Source organism: Lacerta agilis, chromosome 13 (genome assembly GCF_009819535.1).
Source record: "Lacerta agilis isolate rLacAgi1 chromosome 13, rLacAgi1.pri, whole genome shotgun sequence".
NCBI classification, from domain to species: Eukaryota; Metazoa; Chordata; class Lepidosauria; order Squamata; family Lacertidae; genus Lacerta; species Lacerta agilis.
The window spans coordinates 49,980,977-49,994,994 of record NC_046324.1 but is presented as its reverse complement, the minus strand read 5'-3'; the positions used below and the strand labels follow the sequence as shown (position 1 = coordinate 49,994,994).

General features: G+C 41.0%; 1 protein-coding gene across 1 annotated transcript in view; it reads right to left on the bottom strand.

The window, feature by feature from the left end:
- SDK1 (sidekick cell adhesion molecule 1) overlaps positions 1 to 14,018 on the bottom strand; it is a 557,065-nt gene that overhangs the window by 321,975 nt on the left and 221,072 nt on the right. Inside the window, 1 exon segment of the mRNA XM_033167902.1 lies at positions 4,149 to 4,282. Coding sequence (XP_033023793.1) covers positions 4,149 to 4,282 — 134 coding nt within the window.

The following is a 14,018-nucleotide window of genomic DNA, read 5'->3' as shown; positions in this document are numbered from 1 at the left end:
GTAAATTCATCTGGGGGCCTATGCACACTTCTATTCATCCCTTGTTTCCTTCTGCTTGTCACTGTGCAGATTAGTACCACCACAAGTTTTGACTGGAATCCTGGCCACACCTTACTCTACACTATTTCAAGGAGGTACCCCTGAAAACACACTGTATAACCTTTCCATCACATTGTTCACTTTTCTTTCTTCTTACCCACCCCTTTCTGGGCATATGCCTTCATTTTCTGTTGCTTTTTTGAGGGGGGGGGGTGTCTTCCTGCACACATGTGCACAAGCCCACGATATCATGTTGTTGCTTCTCTCTCCCACCCTCCTTGCCCCTTCTGGACAAAGCCCACGCCTTTGCTGGCTCAATGGAATGAATGAACACACTGTTAAGAGCTGGTCAGCAGTGGGGCGGACTCTGCTTCATTGGAGCTTCCAAAGCAGAGGTTGAATGGCATTCAGTCAGGGATTTCTTAGTTGTGATTCCTGCTTCACATGGGGCTGGACTAGATGAACCTTTGGGTCCCTTTCAACTCTACAATTCTATTATTCCTGCCTGATTGCAATCCTGTTCAGCTTTATTCATGTCTGTTGAGTTTAGTACATTTATTGTTTCCTTTCTTCTCAGTTTCAATCTCAAGGCACACACCATTATATTGTTTTCTTTAAAAAAAATACGTTAACACCTTAAAAGCATTTCAGCCACTCCAGTACTCAAATATCATCAAAGCAATTCTTATCAAGATTATGACCTTTTCATTGGCAAAAAATTAAAAAACCCTCAGATTTCACTTTCTCCTGTTATTCTCTAAATCATTATCTCCCCACCCCCACCCCTATTAGTCAAAAGACCACCTGTGTGGACTTCAAATCCCACTTTTATTTCCCCCCTCTTCGTTTTGTTTTCTTCGCTATATGTCCATGCCATTCTTTGTAGCCTACGGTGTGTTGCAAATGTTTTATTCACATGGCCACAGACTGACTATTCCCAAATGTTAATTAAGATCAGAAAATGAGCTGCAGAGTGCATTAGTGGTTATGTAATACAGACCATTAAAGCCTGCTTTATAAATGAATGTCATTAAATTCTAAGTATAGCTGTTTTTCCTCCGCTGCCGGGGGGGGGGGGATGAGAGAGACGGCACCTTTTATTCAAGATTTTTCAGGCAACTTAGCAAGGTGGAGGGGAACGTAATTATAAAAACCATTTTGTAATGTAAGAGAAGAAGTCTGTGACAAAAGCTGCAAGGTTTTCTGGGTTTGGCTCCTCATTATGTGACAGTAGCTTGGTTCATCCCTAACATTGAGCCAAACCATGGTTTAGCATGAACGCTCAAGCTCCCAGAGAGAGCAGGTCATACCTGCTTGGTTCTCCCTCTCATTCTGCTGCTGCTTTACTATTGGAAGTTTAGTCATGGTTTTGGTTATTGTGTCATCTGAACATGGGCTTGTGGTTTATTTTATATTGACGTTTTTGAGCTATTGTTAAGGGTAATTGCCAAAAATGATACTGCTGACATGGGTTGCCATCTATCCGGATTTTCCCTGACGTTTAAGTGATATCCGCCTGGACACTGTTTCCGATGGCCGATTGCCAACTATGTCTGGGAAATTGCGTATGCCAACCTTTGAGAGCCAGTTTGGTGTAGTGGTTAAGAGCGGCAGACTCGTAATCTGGGGAACCGGGTTCGTGTCTCCGCTCCTCCACATGCAGCTGCTGGGTGACCTTGGGCTAGTCACACTTCTCTGAAGTCTCTGAGCCCCACTCACCTCACAGAGTGTTTGTTGTGGGGGAGGAAGGGAAAGGAGAATGTTAGCCGCTTTGAGACTCCTTCGGGTAGTGAAAAGCGGGATATCAAATCCAAACTCTTCTTCTTCTTCTTCTTTTGGCATGAGGAGGTTGGTATAAGCAGTAATAGGAGCAGCTGCATAAGTTAGTATGAAACTAACTTCAGTGCTGCATCCAAAATATGAGTGTGGCTTGCAAATCCTATGCCATTTAAAAAGCACATCAACCAGAAAGAACTATATAGAATCCGTGAAGATAGACAATTCTAAAATGTGTGCAGGAAGTCTACACCTCACTCCCATCTCACAGAACAGCTGGATCATGACACTGCTGCTGTTGCTGCTGCTTTGAGTGTCTGGGAAGACCGCTCCCTCCTCTGGCCAACTCCATCAGGCCTAGGAGGCAGGCCTACACTCACCAACACAGCTTAAGAGGCGCCGAGAAGGGCAGCCTCGGCTCTTGCTCTGTAAATTACTATTGTCTGTATAATGTATTTTACATTGTAATGTAGCCAAAGCAAATTCCGAGTATATTGAAAAATGTACTTGGCCAATAAATTATTGTTCTATTCTATTCTATTCTATTCTATTCTATTCTATTCTATTCTATTCTATTCTATTATGCCACTCCCAAGGTCCCAATAAGCTCTTCCATGGCAACTCTGCATTTCTTATGCGGCTGACCAGCAGGCCTAGTTCAATTTCTTTAGCAAAACACTTGCATATTTAACTAACTGCTCACGATTATCACTGGACTGCTCAACAATTCATTTTTAGAAAACAGAGCTTAGGCAAGTAGATGCCTTGGTCACCAAAAAGCAAGCATTTTACCTTTTAAATTATATGTATTAATCTTTTTTTTTTCTAAAAAGAAAGAATCAACAGTAGATGCTGGATATCAAAAATACAGAATGTGTGTGTGATATAAACCAACCACAGAAGCAGCTGATCTGAAATGGTATGAAATCAAGAGCAGCAAAATACCAAAAACTCACAAAGAGAAAACATAAACAGACTTCTGTTTAGAACAGGTATTTTAAAACACCTCTTCAAAGCTATTCTTTTTCTTTTGCGATACAAACTGTTTAACACAACCCTTTCCTTTTGGTGATCTTTGCTGACAATATAACAAGGATGATTCCCTGCCTAGTAATTTTTTGGCTATCACACCACCATATGTTCTAATTCAGATCATACAGCAGGATGCCCATTATCTGAGCCATAGTTTGCACAAACCTCTAATCACACAGACGCACTATCTATGTCTCCTGGAGGTAAGGTTTAAAATGAAACTGCACTGGTTTAAAGGACCCAAGGATCTGCTAGGAGGCTGGTATACCACAGTGCATCCTCAATCGCCAGCATATTAGGGCTCGTCCATACTTCCGCTTGCCCCATGACAAGGAAGCACAGGTCCAAGGGGTTTTCTGCTTGACCCACACTTTCCACGCATAGATCTAAGTGATTTTCCCCTTGCCCTGTTCCTTTCCCATGGAAAACCCACAACACATTGCAAATGCTTCCTTTAGGGCACAAATTATGATAAAAGCCACATCTAGATGCATCATAGTGAATATATGTGCTGGGTGTGTGTGATGTGGTCATCACTTCTGTTAAGAAGTCGTCATAGAAAAATACTAATAGCATCAGCTTTTCAATGCACACAAAAGAAAAGAATGCAAAAGTCCAGCTTTAAAAAATACTGTTTGATTAAAGAGTTTTCATTCAAAAGGACACCCAAATGTGTGGCTTTTTTGGTATGAATTTCTGCAAGGAAAGTGACAGGTTTAAACCCTGAGACTGAATCTTCTTTGCTTAATGCACACTTAAAGGTAAAGGTAAAGGTAAAGGGACCCCTGACCATTAGGTCCAGTCGTGTCCGACTCTGGGGTTGCGGCGCTCATCTCGCGTTACTGGCCGAGGGAGCCGGCATACAGCTTCCGGGTCATGTGGCCAGAATGACTAAGCTGCTTCTGGTGAACCAGAGCAGCGCACGGAAACGCCGTTTACCTTCCCGCCGGAGCGGTACCTATTTATCTACTTGCACTTTGATGTGCTTTCGAACTGCTAGGTGAGCAGGAGCTGGGACCGAGCAACGGGAGCTCACCCCATTGCAGGGATTCGAACCGCCGACCTTCTGATCAGCAAGCCCTAGGCTCTGTGGTTTTAACCAACAGTGCCACCTGGGTCCCAATGCACACTTAGAATCCGCTAATCAAAGAAAGGCTGAATTCCTTCCAGGGTCTTGCTTTTTGTAGGTAATACTGCTACCTCCAAAATTGCTGCTAAAGCTATTTTTTTTTGGGGGGGGGTCTGTCCATGGTACACATGTCATCCTTTTCAGAATACATTTTTTCAAAATCAGTACTCACCTGTCACACTCAGGTAAATAAATGGGCTTGTTTTATTCTCTCCGTTTTTTTCATTGACTGCCTGGACATAGTAGCACCCAGCATCCGCTGCTGATGTTGCAAGGATGACCAACTGATTCTCTAGTGTGATGGCTCTATTTGGGGGGGGGGAGGCAAAACAGGGTTTGTTAAATTAGGACAAGAAGATTAAAGTTGCAAACTATATCTCTCAAATCTGGCAGGCTTGCATAGGAAATCCTTCTCAAACTGCCTGGAAATCATTGAAGTTCATTGATCTCTCTTTTTTTGGATTTTTTATGATTTTTTATTTGACAGAGGCCAGAATCTAGAACACTCAGGAATGGGCAATGACTTGTTTATACACAGTAGGGTTTTTGAATATATGTATCTTAACCCCATGCTATATCAGAAACTGCTTCTGAAACTCACCTTGATTTTAAAAGCAATTCATCATTCAGTATGAGAGGCAGCTGCTTGAAAAACACAACCCAGTGTACACATAGTTCTGCAATTCTTTGCACACTAGCTTTAGAAAGATTAAAAGGAGCACCTAAAGCAAACTGCATGAAGCACTGGAGACCTGTGTTCAGATAAAGGTTGTATTTTTACCTTTAAGCAGCTTCTAGGGTTCTGATTTTGAAGTAGAGATGCTGTGCAATAGGTGGTTTAATCTTTTCCTTCTGCTCTTTTCTAAATCTAAGTTCCATCCCTATGGATCTAATAGCAGGTGGGAGTGGAAGAGACATGATTTAGATCAAGAAAACAGCTTGATCTAAAGTTATCCCCTCCCTGAGCACCAGTGGCAAAGATCCAGTGGCAAATATTTTTGTATTTAAATGTTGGTAAATGCAAACAGAGATCTTCTGCATCTTGGGCAGTTTGACTCTTAGTGACACCACCAAGCTGTAATATTTAATTCAAACAATTGACTCTAGTCATCCCAGTAAATACTATTTCATTGCAAAGACAACAGCAGCTGCAGCAATACAGGAAAAGCTACCCTATGGCTTCTTCAGGCAGACCTGCTTCTTAAGCATTCATCCTTATTTGCTTGTCCAAATCCTATTTTAAGGTTATTTGATATTCACTGTTTGTTGAGCACTTGTTCTGATTTCCTTCCAGGAAGATTATACAACAATGAACAATCATCCTGATTTTTGATTGCATGGGAGTGATGTGTCTTTCCATCAATTTCCTCATCACTTTCCTAACTGCAAAAAGACTATTGTTGCTTTTAAAGTGAATTTGTTGTGCCAGAGTAATTGAGTACTGTACTTAAGTACTCAAATTTAAATTTTTTGCAGTCTGCAATCAAACTTACAGCTCAGAGGTAACCTTATGGAATGCTATTGTCCATTTCTGGGGAAGTGAGAATGTGTGGAGACAAATCAAAGTCATCAGAATCTCAGGGGATACAAATGTATGGCCTATGAAGCTTCATATACCAAGAGCTGCAGCAAATAGCTAATAAACATGCTTAGCTTGAAGAAGTTATAAAGAAAAGGAAGAGCAAAGCTGCTTCTGACAGCTGTAATTGTACCACCTCCTAAGTTAGGGCCCATCCACACTTTTGTTTGTCCTGTGATTTCACGTGATTTTAAGTCATGGGTACGAGAGGGCCGTTTGTTTGTTTCTGTCCCACTGCTTTCCCCAGAAACTAGATTCCCCAGTCTACTGCTGAATCAGAACAAACTCCAATCTGCAGAAAACCCAATTGATGTTTGTTCTGATTTAGCAGTAAAGAGTGGGTTTTCCTAGGGAAAGTGATGGGGCAAATAATAATAATAATAACAACAATAAAACTTCTCAGCCCCATGACTTGAAATCACGAGACAAACAGCAGTTTGGGCGGGCCCTTAGTGATGGCATCTTCTCAGAGGAATCAGCAAAGTCTAGTATAAGTGTGCCTTTTCTTGTAAGAAATGCTTCTATAAACCTGTCCTTGTAAAATTGCTCTAGCCTTTTACGTCCGCTTGCCTGCAACACTACAGACTTTCCACATTTACTCAGCAATCAACTTCCAGTTTTAAATTAAAATCTATAACAATTGATGAACAAATCATTGTCAAAGAGTTTTCCAGCACGCTTCTTCAAAAAGCAGAGGCCACAGAGGGGAAGAATGGGGACGATGCATGTTTTGTGTTTGTTATCTTGACTTCTGGGAGAAATGATGCTACCTTTAAGTTGTAACCAAACGCTCAGAGGCTGCTATGATCTGTGCTGTAGTAACCATCTCTTGATTGCATTCATCTCTTGAGTACATTCATATATAGTGCTAATGCTACTGCAACCTGTTCAGCAGCAGTGGCAGCACTTGGAGAAGGCACAAAAGAGCACTTGAGTGGCTCCTGCTGCTGCTTGGAGGGAACATTCCATTATAAGTCTTAATAAATTGTGCACAATCTTAGTGGTATTTTGTAACTTGGAGACTATATGCCCATATTGATAACTCCCATCTCAGATCTCCAAGACCTATGCTATGTTCTCAGCCAGGCAGGCGTAACTCTGCTTGCATGGAATGATGGAGAGGAACTAAGCGGTTGGTGATGATGTGGCTTTGACAAGGAGGTGCCAAGGAGGGCAAGTGGGACAATGTTAGCATCAGCAAAAGGTGACTTATTGGTGGCCCAGAACTTTGGAATAAGCGAAGCTCCCACACAGAGGGCTTGCTCAACTTTTGTTTGCCCTGTGCCTAGAAAGCAAGGGGCCAAGCAGCTTACGCTTGCCCCACTCCTTTCACAGGGAAAACCCACTCTTTAGTGCTAAATCAGAGCAAATGTCAATCCAGAGAAAACCCAAAGTGCTGTTTTGTCCAATTGCGGTTTCTCCCCGGGGAAAGGAGCAGAACAAGAAGAGTGGATAAGCTCTGGTTAGGAAGGATTAAAAAAATGGAGTGTTGGTATTGCAATTAAGGTAAAAGTTGACAGGGAATATATTGTTGGACATGATACATTATTTCAAAGATTCCCGCATTTCAGGGGGTTTGGCTAGATGACCTTTGGGGTACCTTCCAACTCTACAGTTCTATGATTATACCTAATAAGCCCTCATTTTAAGGGGTCTGCACTACATATATGGAAGACAGGAAAATAAGACAGAGAATGTTTTAACTGGAGTGGGGTTTCCAACTGGGAAACTTTTAATTTGAACACAGTTAAATTAAATACAATATATTCAAATACAAATTATCTATTTGCCCTTCCACAGAAACAGTAATTCTAAGCATCTCTATAGATTGGCACCAGCAGGGATTTATTTATTTTTTTAAATGGCTCCTAGACATGAAAGGTGGCTGATCCAATCCAGTCTCAGGGATGGAGTGAAGAGATGCACCTTTTCCTTGCCTTCACAGAAAGTATCGACACTCCACCCCACCCCAGTTAAGGAAAATCAAGATATTAAACCTGCTTCATAGTAAGCATACATCTAAAAAGGTAAAGGTAAAGGACCCCTGAGTCCAGTTGTGAACGACTCTGGGGTTGCGACGCTCATCTCGCTTTACTGGCCGAGAGAGCTGACATTTGTCCGCAGACAGTTTTTCCAGGTCATGTGGCCAGCATGACTAAGCCGCTTCTGGCAAAACCAGAGCAGCACACTGAAATGCCGTTTACCTTCCTGCCGGAGCGGTACCTATTTATCTACTTGTACTTTGGCAAGAGCTGGGACTGAGCAATGGGAGCTCACCCCGTCAAGGGATTCGAACCCCTAACCTTCCGATCGGCAAGTCCTAGGCTCAGTGGTTTAGACCACAGCGCCACCCGTGTCTAGTATGTATGTATATCATACATCTAGTATGGCTTAAATCCTTACTGAGTTCATTAGGACTTACTCCCAGGTAAGTGTTTATAGGGTGGTAGCATAAATCAGGATAATATTTAGATAAAAGTAATTTATGGTATTGCCTTGGGGTGATTATCTTACACGAAGAAATGATTTGTGGAAATCAGTAATGGAGATTACTTAATTTAAGTTGGAAGAAAGTTTCTTCAATTACTTAGTGCACTCAAAACTGGAATGTGAAATTGCAAGTCTCAACAAAACTGCACACACTGAAAACAATAGTATCTTGTAATTTTGAGAACAGGTAATACTGTAGCTGTATTTAATATGATAGGGGAGACTTAAGAGAGCAACCCCATTATACTCTGTGGGTGATACTTATAGTTCCAGTTGCATTTCCAGAGGATCTCACAACCAACTGTATGTCCTGTTTATTGTTTCTTAAACTCAGTAGAATTTCATAAGTATTTTGTGAAATGCAATTTGATGAGATACTAAGTTTGCTATTCAGTGATGCAAAGTCCAAAGCTGTGCCTAACAACACAATCCTACTCAAAGTTCAATATAGATTTTTAATGAGCTTACTTCTAGATAAATTGGTGTGGGATTATAGCCAAGAACAACAACACTCTGGATGGAGGCTCCTATTTGCCACATGAAAATGAAAGTTCTTTGAAAAAGTAAACTTTACTTTCAAATGTGAAGTTGCTGTTTCTGGGGGGTGGGGGAAGGCCATAAATCTTGAGGAAAAACAGTTTCCATCTTCAGTGTTGTTCTTTTTTACTTATCCCAATGCCTTGGGTTTCTAGCCTAAAGTCTGATTCCAAGATGCTTAGCTTGTTAAACTTTTTAAGTTAGACAAAAATGGCATAATGGCTTTAATCTGTCAATATTTTACAAGTGGCATAGAGAAAGAATACTGGATTGATGCACTGCTGAATTTTGAGAAATACGTAAACATGCAAATGTATATCACCACCCTGACTCTCCAGGTTAACAAAGATAAAGGTTAACTAATCCTCCAAGGATAATCTGAAACATAAGCCTCTTGAATCAAATGAAAGGTTAAGAAGAAACAGAAAACAGTAGCCATCATAGGGAGAATAATGTCTGCTTCCTGCCAGATGGTAACCTGGCCCCACATACATTATTGAAATAGTCACTATGTTAAACACAAAGGGGGGGGGGTGGCGGCGAGGCACCTGTCTACCTAGAGCAGTTAGTTCTGTCCAGTTGAAACAGTGATAAGCAAAATATAGATTAATAGTCTGCATGGGACATCAGTGATGCATTTTCAGCCCTGGAGGTAGATGTGTGAGAGCAGGCAGGAAGAAAAAGACGGGAACTCGTGTCTGTAGTAAATTACTTGCTGTGCAGCTGAAGAAAGGCCCCCCTCGGGGGGGGGTCTCTGTTTGCTACAGTTTCCCCGCTGAGAGAGGAAAAGTGGTGGCTTTAAACAGCAGAAGTTTGGATAAAGCAGCAATGAGGGAACACTGAGGGGGGAACGGTTGTTTTAAACACCACCATATAAATAGGTTTTGAAAAACTCCCTATTTTCCCCAAACTCAAGATGCTTACTAAGAGAGAGAGAAAATTGCATTATTTATCAGGAAGATGGCCAGGGTTAGGCTTTATAGGGGTTATATGTAAAACAAAGCAAGATTTTTCCAATTATGGATCTTGAGAAGATCATTCCTCCCCACTGCAACCATCAATGGTCTTATATGAACGCTGAAGGAGAAAAGTCAGAGGATTCTTTCCTGCACCACAATTCTTGAAGAAGAGGGAGTTCAGGGCTTCATTTTTGTTGATTTCTCCCCCTTTTTCACCCAAGACACCAACTCCAGGAGAGTTAAATATTTGCCAGCTTTTTAGTGACTAGATTGTATGATAAACAGATAATGCCAGATTACTGTATCATAACAGAATAAAATCCAAGCCACGGCAGAACCTGATTTAGTCTATAATTACAACACAGCCATCTGTTTAGGAGCCAAAGTGCATTCTATTTTGTCAAAAGGCCTAGATAAAGCTCCTTTTACAGTGCTGCCACACAGCTAATACAAACATCAAGCTGCTTTTTGTGCAATATTAAATGCCGGGGGGGGGAGGGATCTATGTGCCTTATAAAAACTTCAGTTTGGATCACATCTAACTGGAGCTGATCCTTCTATGCAAGAACTTAAGCGACTCAGAAACAGTGAGTCTACTAAGAAATGAGGAGATTATAGGGCAATAACAATGTAATCACTCAGGGATTCCCTGTAGGATTGTCATCCTCTGGCAAAGTCTTTCTGACATGAGCCTGTCAGGAAAAAAAATATGCTAGTCATTCTTTTGTAATTATTAATTGCAGTTTCATTGTTTTTAACAAAGAAAAAGAAACATACAAATGTATGCTCAATATTTCAGGCTGGGGTGGAGAACCTGTCCAGATGTTGTTGGACTCCAACTCCCATCAGCCCAAGTCATTCTAGCCAATGGTCAGAGAGGGTGAGAGTTCTAGACCAACATCTGGAGGGAAGCAGGTTGGCCACTCCTCTTCTTGGCTTTGTGCCACACTCATTTTCATAAAGCACTTTTAAAAAAATACATTCTAGGGGACCATTAGAAGAAGCTCATCAAGTGCTATTTGAGGAGAAGATCAGTAATGGCAGGCAAACTATTTTGGAAGGCATATTTTTTACATTGTTACTGAAGTCCATGGCTACGCAAAGAAACTGAGAGTGCCCCTAGCTAACTCCTCCATTCACGCAGTGTGGCCCAACAGACCAAACCCCAAAGCAAGTGAAGGTCCCAGAATATACCCCAGCATTCATGACAACAGGCAAACAAAGAAATGCAGAAAGGGTCCCACTTCCCTGATGCCAGGACAATGGCAAATGACTGCTATTGAATATTAATACTTGCCAATCCCACAACTGTTTGAGCAACCACAATGCAAAAGACATACTCTTTGTGCCAACTAGGTTTGTCTAGTTTTGAGCTACACTCATATTCCAGAGCACTCCATATCCACAAAATAGAATGGTGTCCCATGATGTATAGAGATGGCCACTTAAAAAAAAAATACAAGCAAGATACGATAGCATTTTCTTCTCCAGGTGATTGCCTCAGCTTCTCACTCAAATAAGAAAATGCTTGATCTTCTTCAAAATGCTTCTATTTGTACATGATACATGTGATCCAATCTAGAAAGAGCCTACCACACAGGTTAGCTACCACTTGAAAAGTCGTGTGGTTCTGCTGACCAGCATCGCTCTCTAACAAAGACAAAGTGAGTTTTAATTTTTAAATTCTCTTGTGTTTAAAACTGTAGCTCAGCTTCTGATTCAGCAAAGGCCTTTCATGTTTGAATGTCTACAAAACACCCAACTGTACACAGATTTTCATTTCACACATGCTTGAAGATACTAAGACCCTTATAGGAGTGGCTGGGGAAATCCAGCCAGATGGGCGGGGTACAAATAATAAATATTATTATTATTATTATTATGGTCTTCAAGTCCTTTCAAAGCAGGAGGCTCACACTGTATGTATAAAAGAACCCAGTGATGTGCAAACTCTCTGTTTAATTCAGAACTGGCATGGTAATTATAAACTATCTCCCTGCCCCCCACTCATCAAGAGACTCGTTTGTTTTCCAAGAATTCTCTCTTGGCATGGAATGGTGGTACATGTCTGATTATGGTGCTACATTGTCCCCTGGAAATTGTAGCTCACAGCTACAGCCACTGCTGAGAGCCACTTCAAAACTGAACCACCCACACCCTGCCAAAACAAATATGAAGGAGAATACTTAAATCTGGATTGGAAACAACAACCACATAAAAGGTTTGCAATAAATAAATCAATAGAAGTGACTCAAACAGAGAGAAGGTACCAAGTTTCCTTGTCATGCAGTCTCATTATGTTGATCACAAAATCAAATGTTTCACTCATCAAATATTTGATAAATTCTGTGCCTAGACCTGCAAAGCAGTCTTACTAACAGAATCAGCAGAAGTATAATGTTACATATGAAGCCAGAGAAGAACTTCCAGTTGAAAATGTGCAAAATTCATGATACAATCGAGCATGGTGACCTCAGGTAATTATGAAGCAAAATTATGAATTATTACCTGAACCAGAAAATTATGAATATCAGTGATATAGTGAAACACATGTTCATCTCCTTAAAAAGTCCAGGCTGAGATACTTCAAATTGCTGTTCCACTATTTGCTGAGTTTAAAAAATAGGCTAAAATCCAGACAAAGTCAAGTATTTTTATCTTTCGCTGATGCCGATGGAATGCCCATTGAAATCAAGAGGACTTTATAATGCTTAACTTTGGCTGGATTGTCCTGTCATTTTCAATCTTTACCTTCAGAACCAGCCATGGGACTGCTCTAAATTTCCTGAAACACGCACTCATCCATTATGAACTCAAATTGTCATGACAGCCCTTTTCCACCGGGACTGTCAACCTGGAGAGTTGTTTGCAACAATGCTACTATTTGACATTCATCCATCAGTGCAAAACAAGAACAGGGCTTATTTCAAATCTATACCTCAGCCTTAGAGGGAAAAGACATTGACGAGGAATTATTGACCCTTTAATAGCATAATCCAAAAACAGGGAGAGATCTCTCTCAAACAACAGAAGAGGGGAGGCTTAATTTGGTTTCCAAAAAGAGGGTTGCAGGTGTTCTTGACATCCAGGAGTTATAGAGTTATGGTCAAAGTGAATAATTAGTGGACTCCCCCCTGTTTGTTAAGAAGTGATTGATTAAAAAACCCCACCACCTTTCATGTTACTTTTTCTCTTACTTATCACGAAATGTGATTGTTTCAGAATAGCCTTCTTTTGCTGAATAGGATCCCTGGGAAACTGTCTCTTTAGCACCAAATCATAGCAAACGACAATTCGCAGAACACTCAATTGCCCTTTGTTCTGATGCAGGTTAACCCTGGGGGGAAGTGGCAGGGCAAACAGAAGTGTAGGTGAGCCCCATTCAGCAGCAGAGCCGTCTCCTAGCTTGCTTCATCACTCTGGTGTACACTAGGGGGCCAAACAGGCTCTATCAATATATTCAATATTGATTCTATTTAATATATCACCTTATATTCAGCACATTTAACTCCTCCGCCTGTTGAACTCCCCAGTCTGGCAATTTCTGTAAGGCAGAGCTAGCAGTCATTGGAAAGCAGAATGGTAAAATTACTTAATTAAAAAGGAGTGTTTCTACACAATCCAGATTTCCACATGACTGGTCTGCAAAGGGAACTGTCTGTACTAATGGCGGGCACAGAGCTGATTTGCATTTGGAAGGCTGATGACCAGTTTTCAAATACAAATAAATACAATCATTCATTGTCTCACTATTGCAATGGCGTTCTTTGTTGGCACAGACAATTTCCCCGTTATCTTGCACGTTATTAAAATAGCACCTAGCTTTCAGATATATTATAGCACCATCAGAGCATGCTATGCTATGGAAGTAGTCAAAGCTTTATTAAGCCCTCTGAGGATGTGATTGATGGTCCCCCCCCCTTGCTGTTCCAGTGGCAGGCCCACTTGAAAATACTGCGCTGAACAAAAAGCAAATTAGTAATGAAATGCACCACCCCTTTGTCATAGGGTAACCTGGTGAGCAGATGGTGAATGAGGTGACAGTGACAGAGATGAATTTTTAATGACAGAGCAACAGTTTTAGTCCATAAATTGAGAAAAGCTTTAGCACTGCCAACCTTGCTGTCCCATAGCTGCTTCTATCCCCATATTCAGCCGCACCGCTGTTGCTAAAGTGAATTCGTTATCTTTGAGCTACATGTTCTGACATACACTGTTTCAAGGCTCTGTGGTCCTAATGGCTCGAAAAAGTAAAACATGCCATAGTGTTTAAAAAGACCTGCTTTCTTGTTCCAGCAAGCTTTTTTTTTTGGAATTGACTACTTTTAATTAAAGGGCTGGTGTCATGCTGTTTTCATTGGAATTATTGGTATGTTTTAAACAGATTTGATATATGCATATAGTTTTAATTCTATCATTGTTTAATTATATTTTAATGATTGGTTTTTCTGTGTTTTTAGCAATTCTGGGTTTCCCC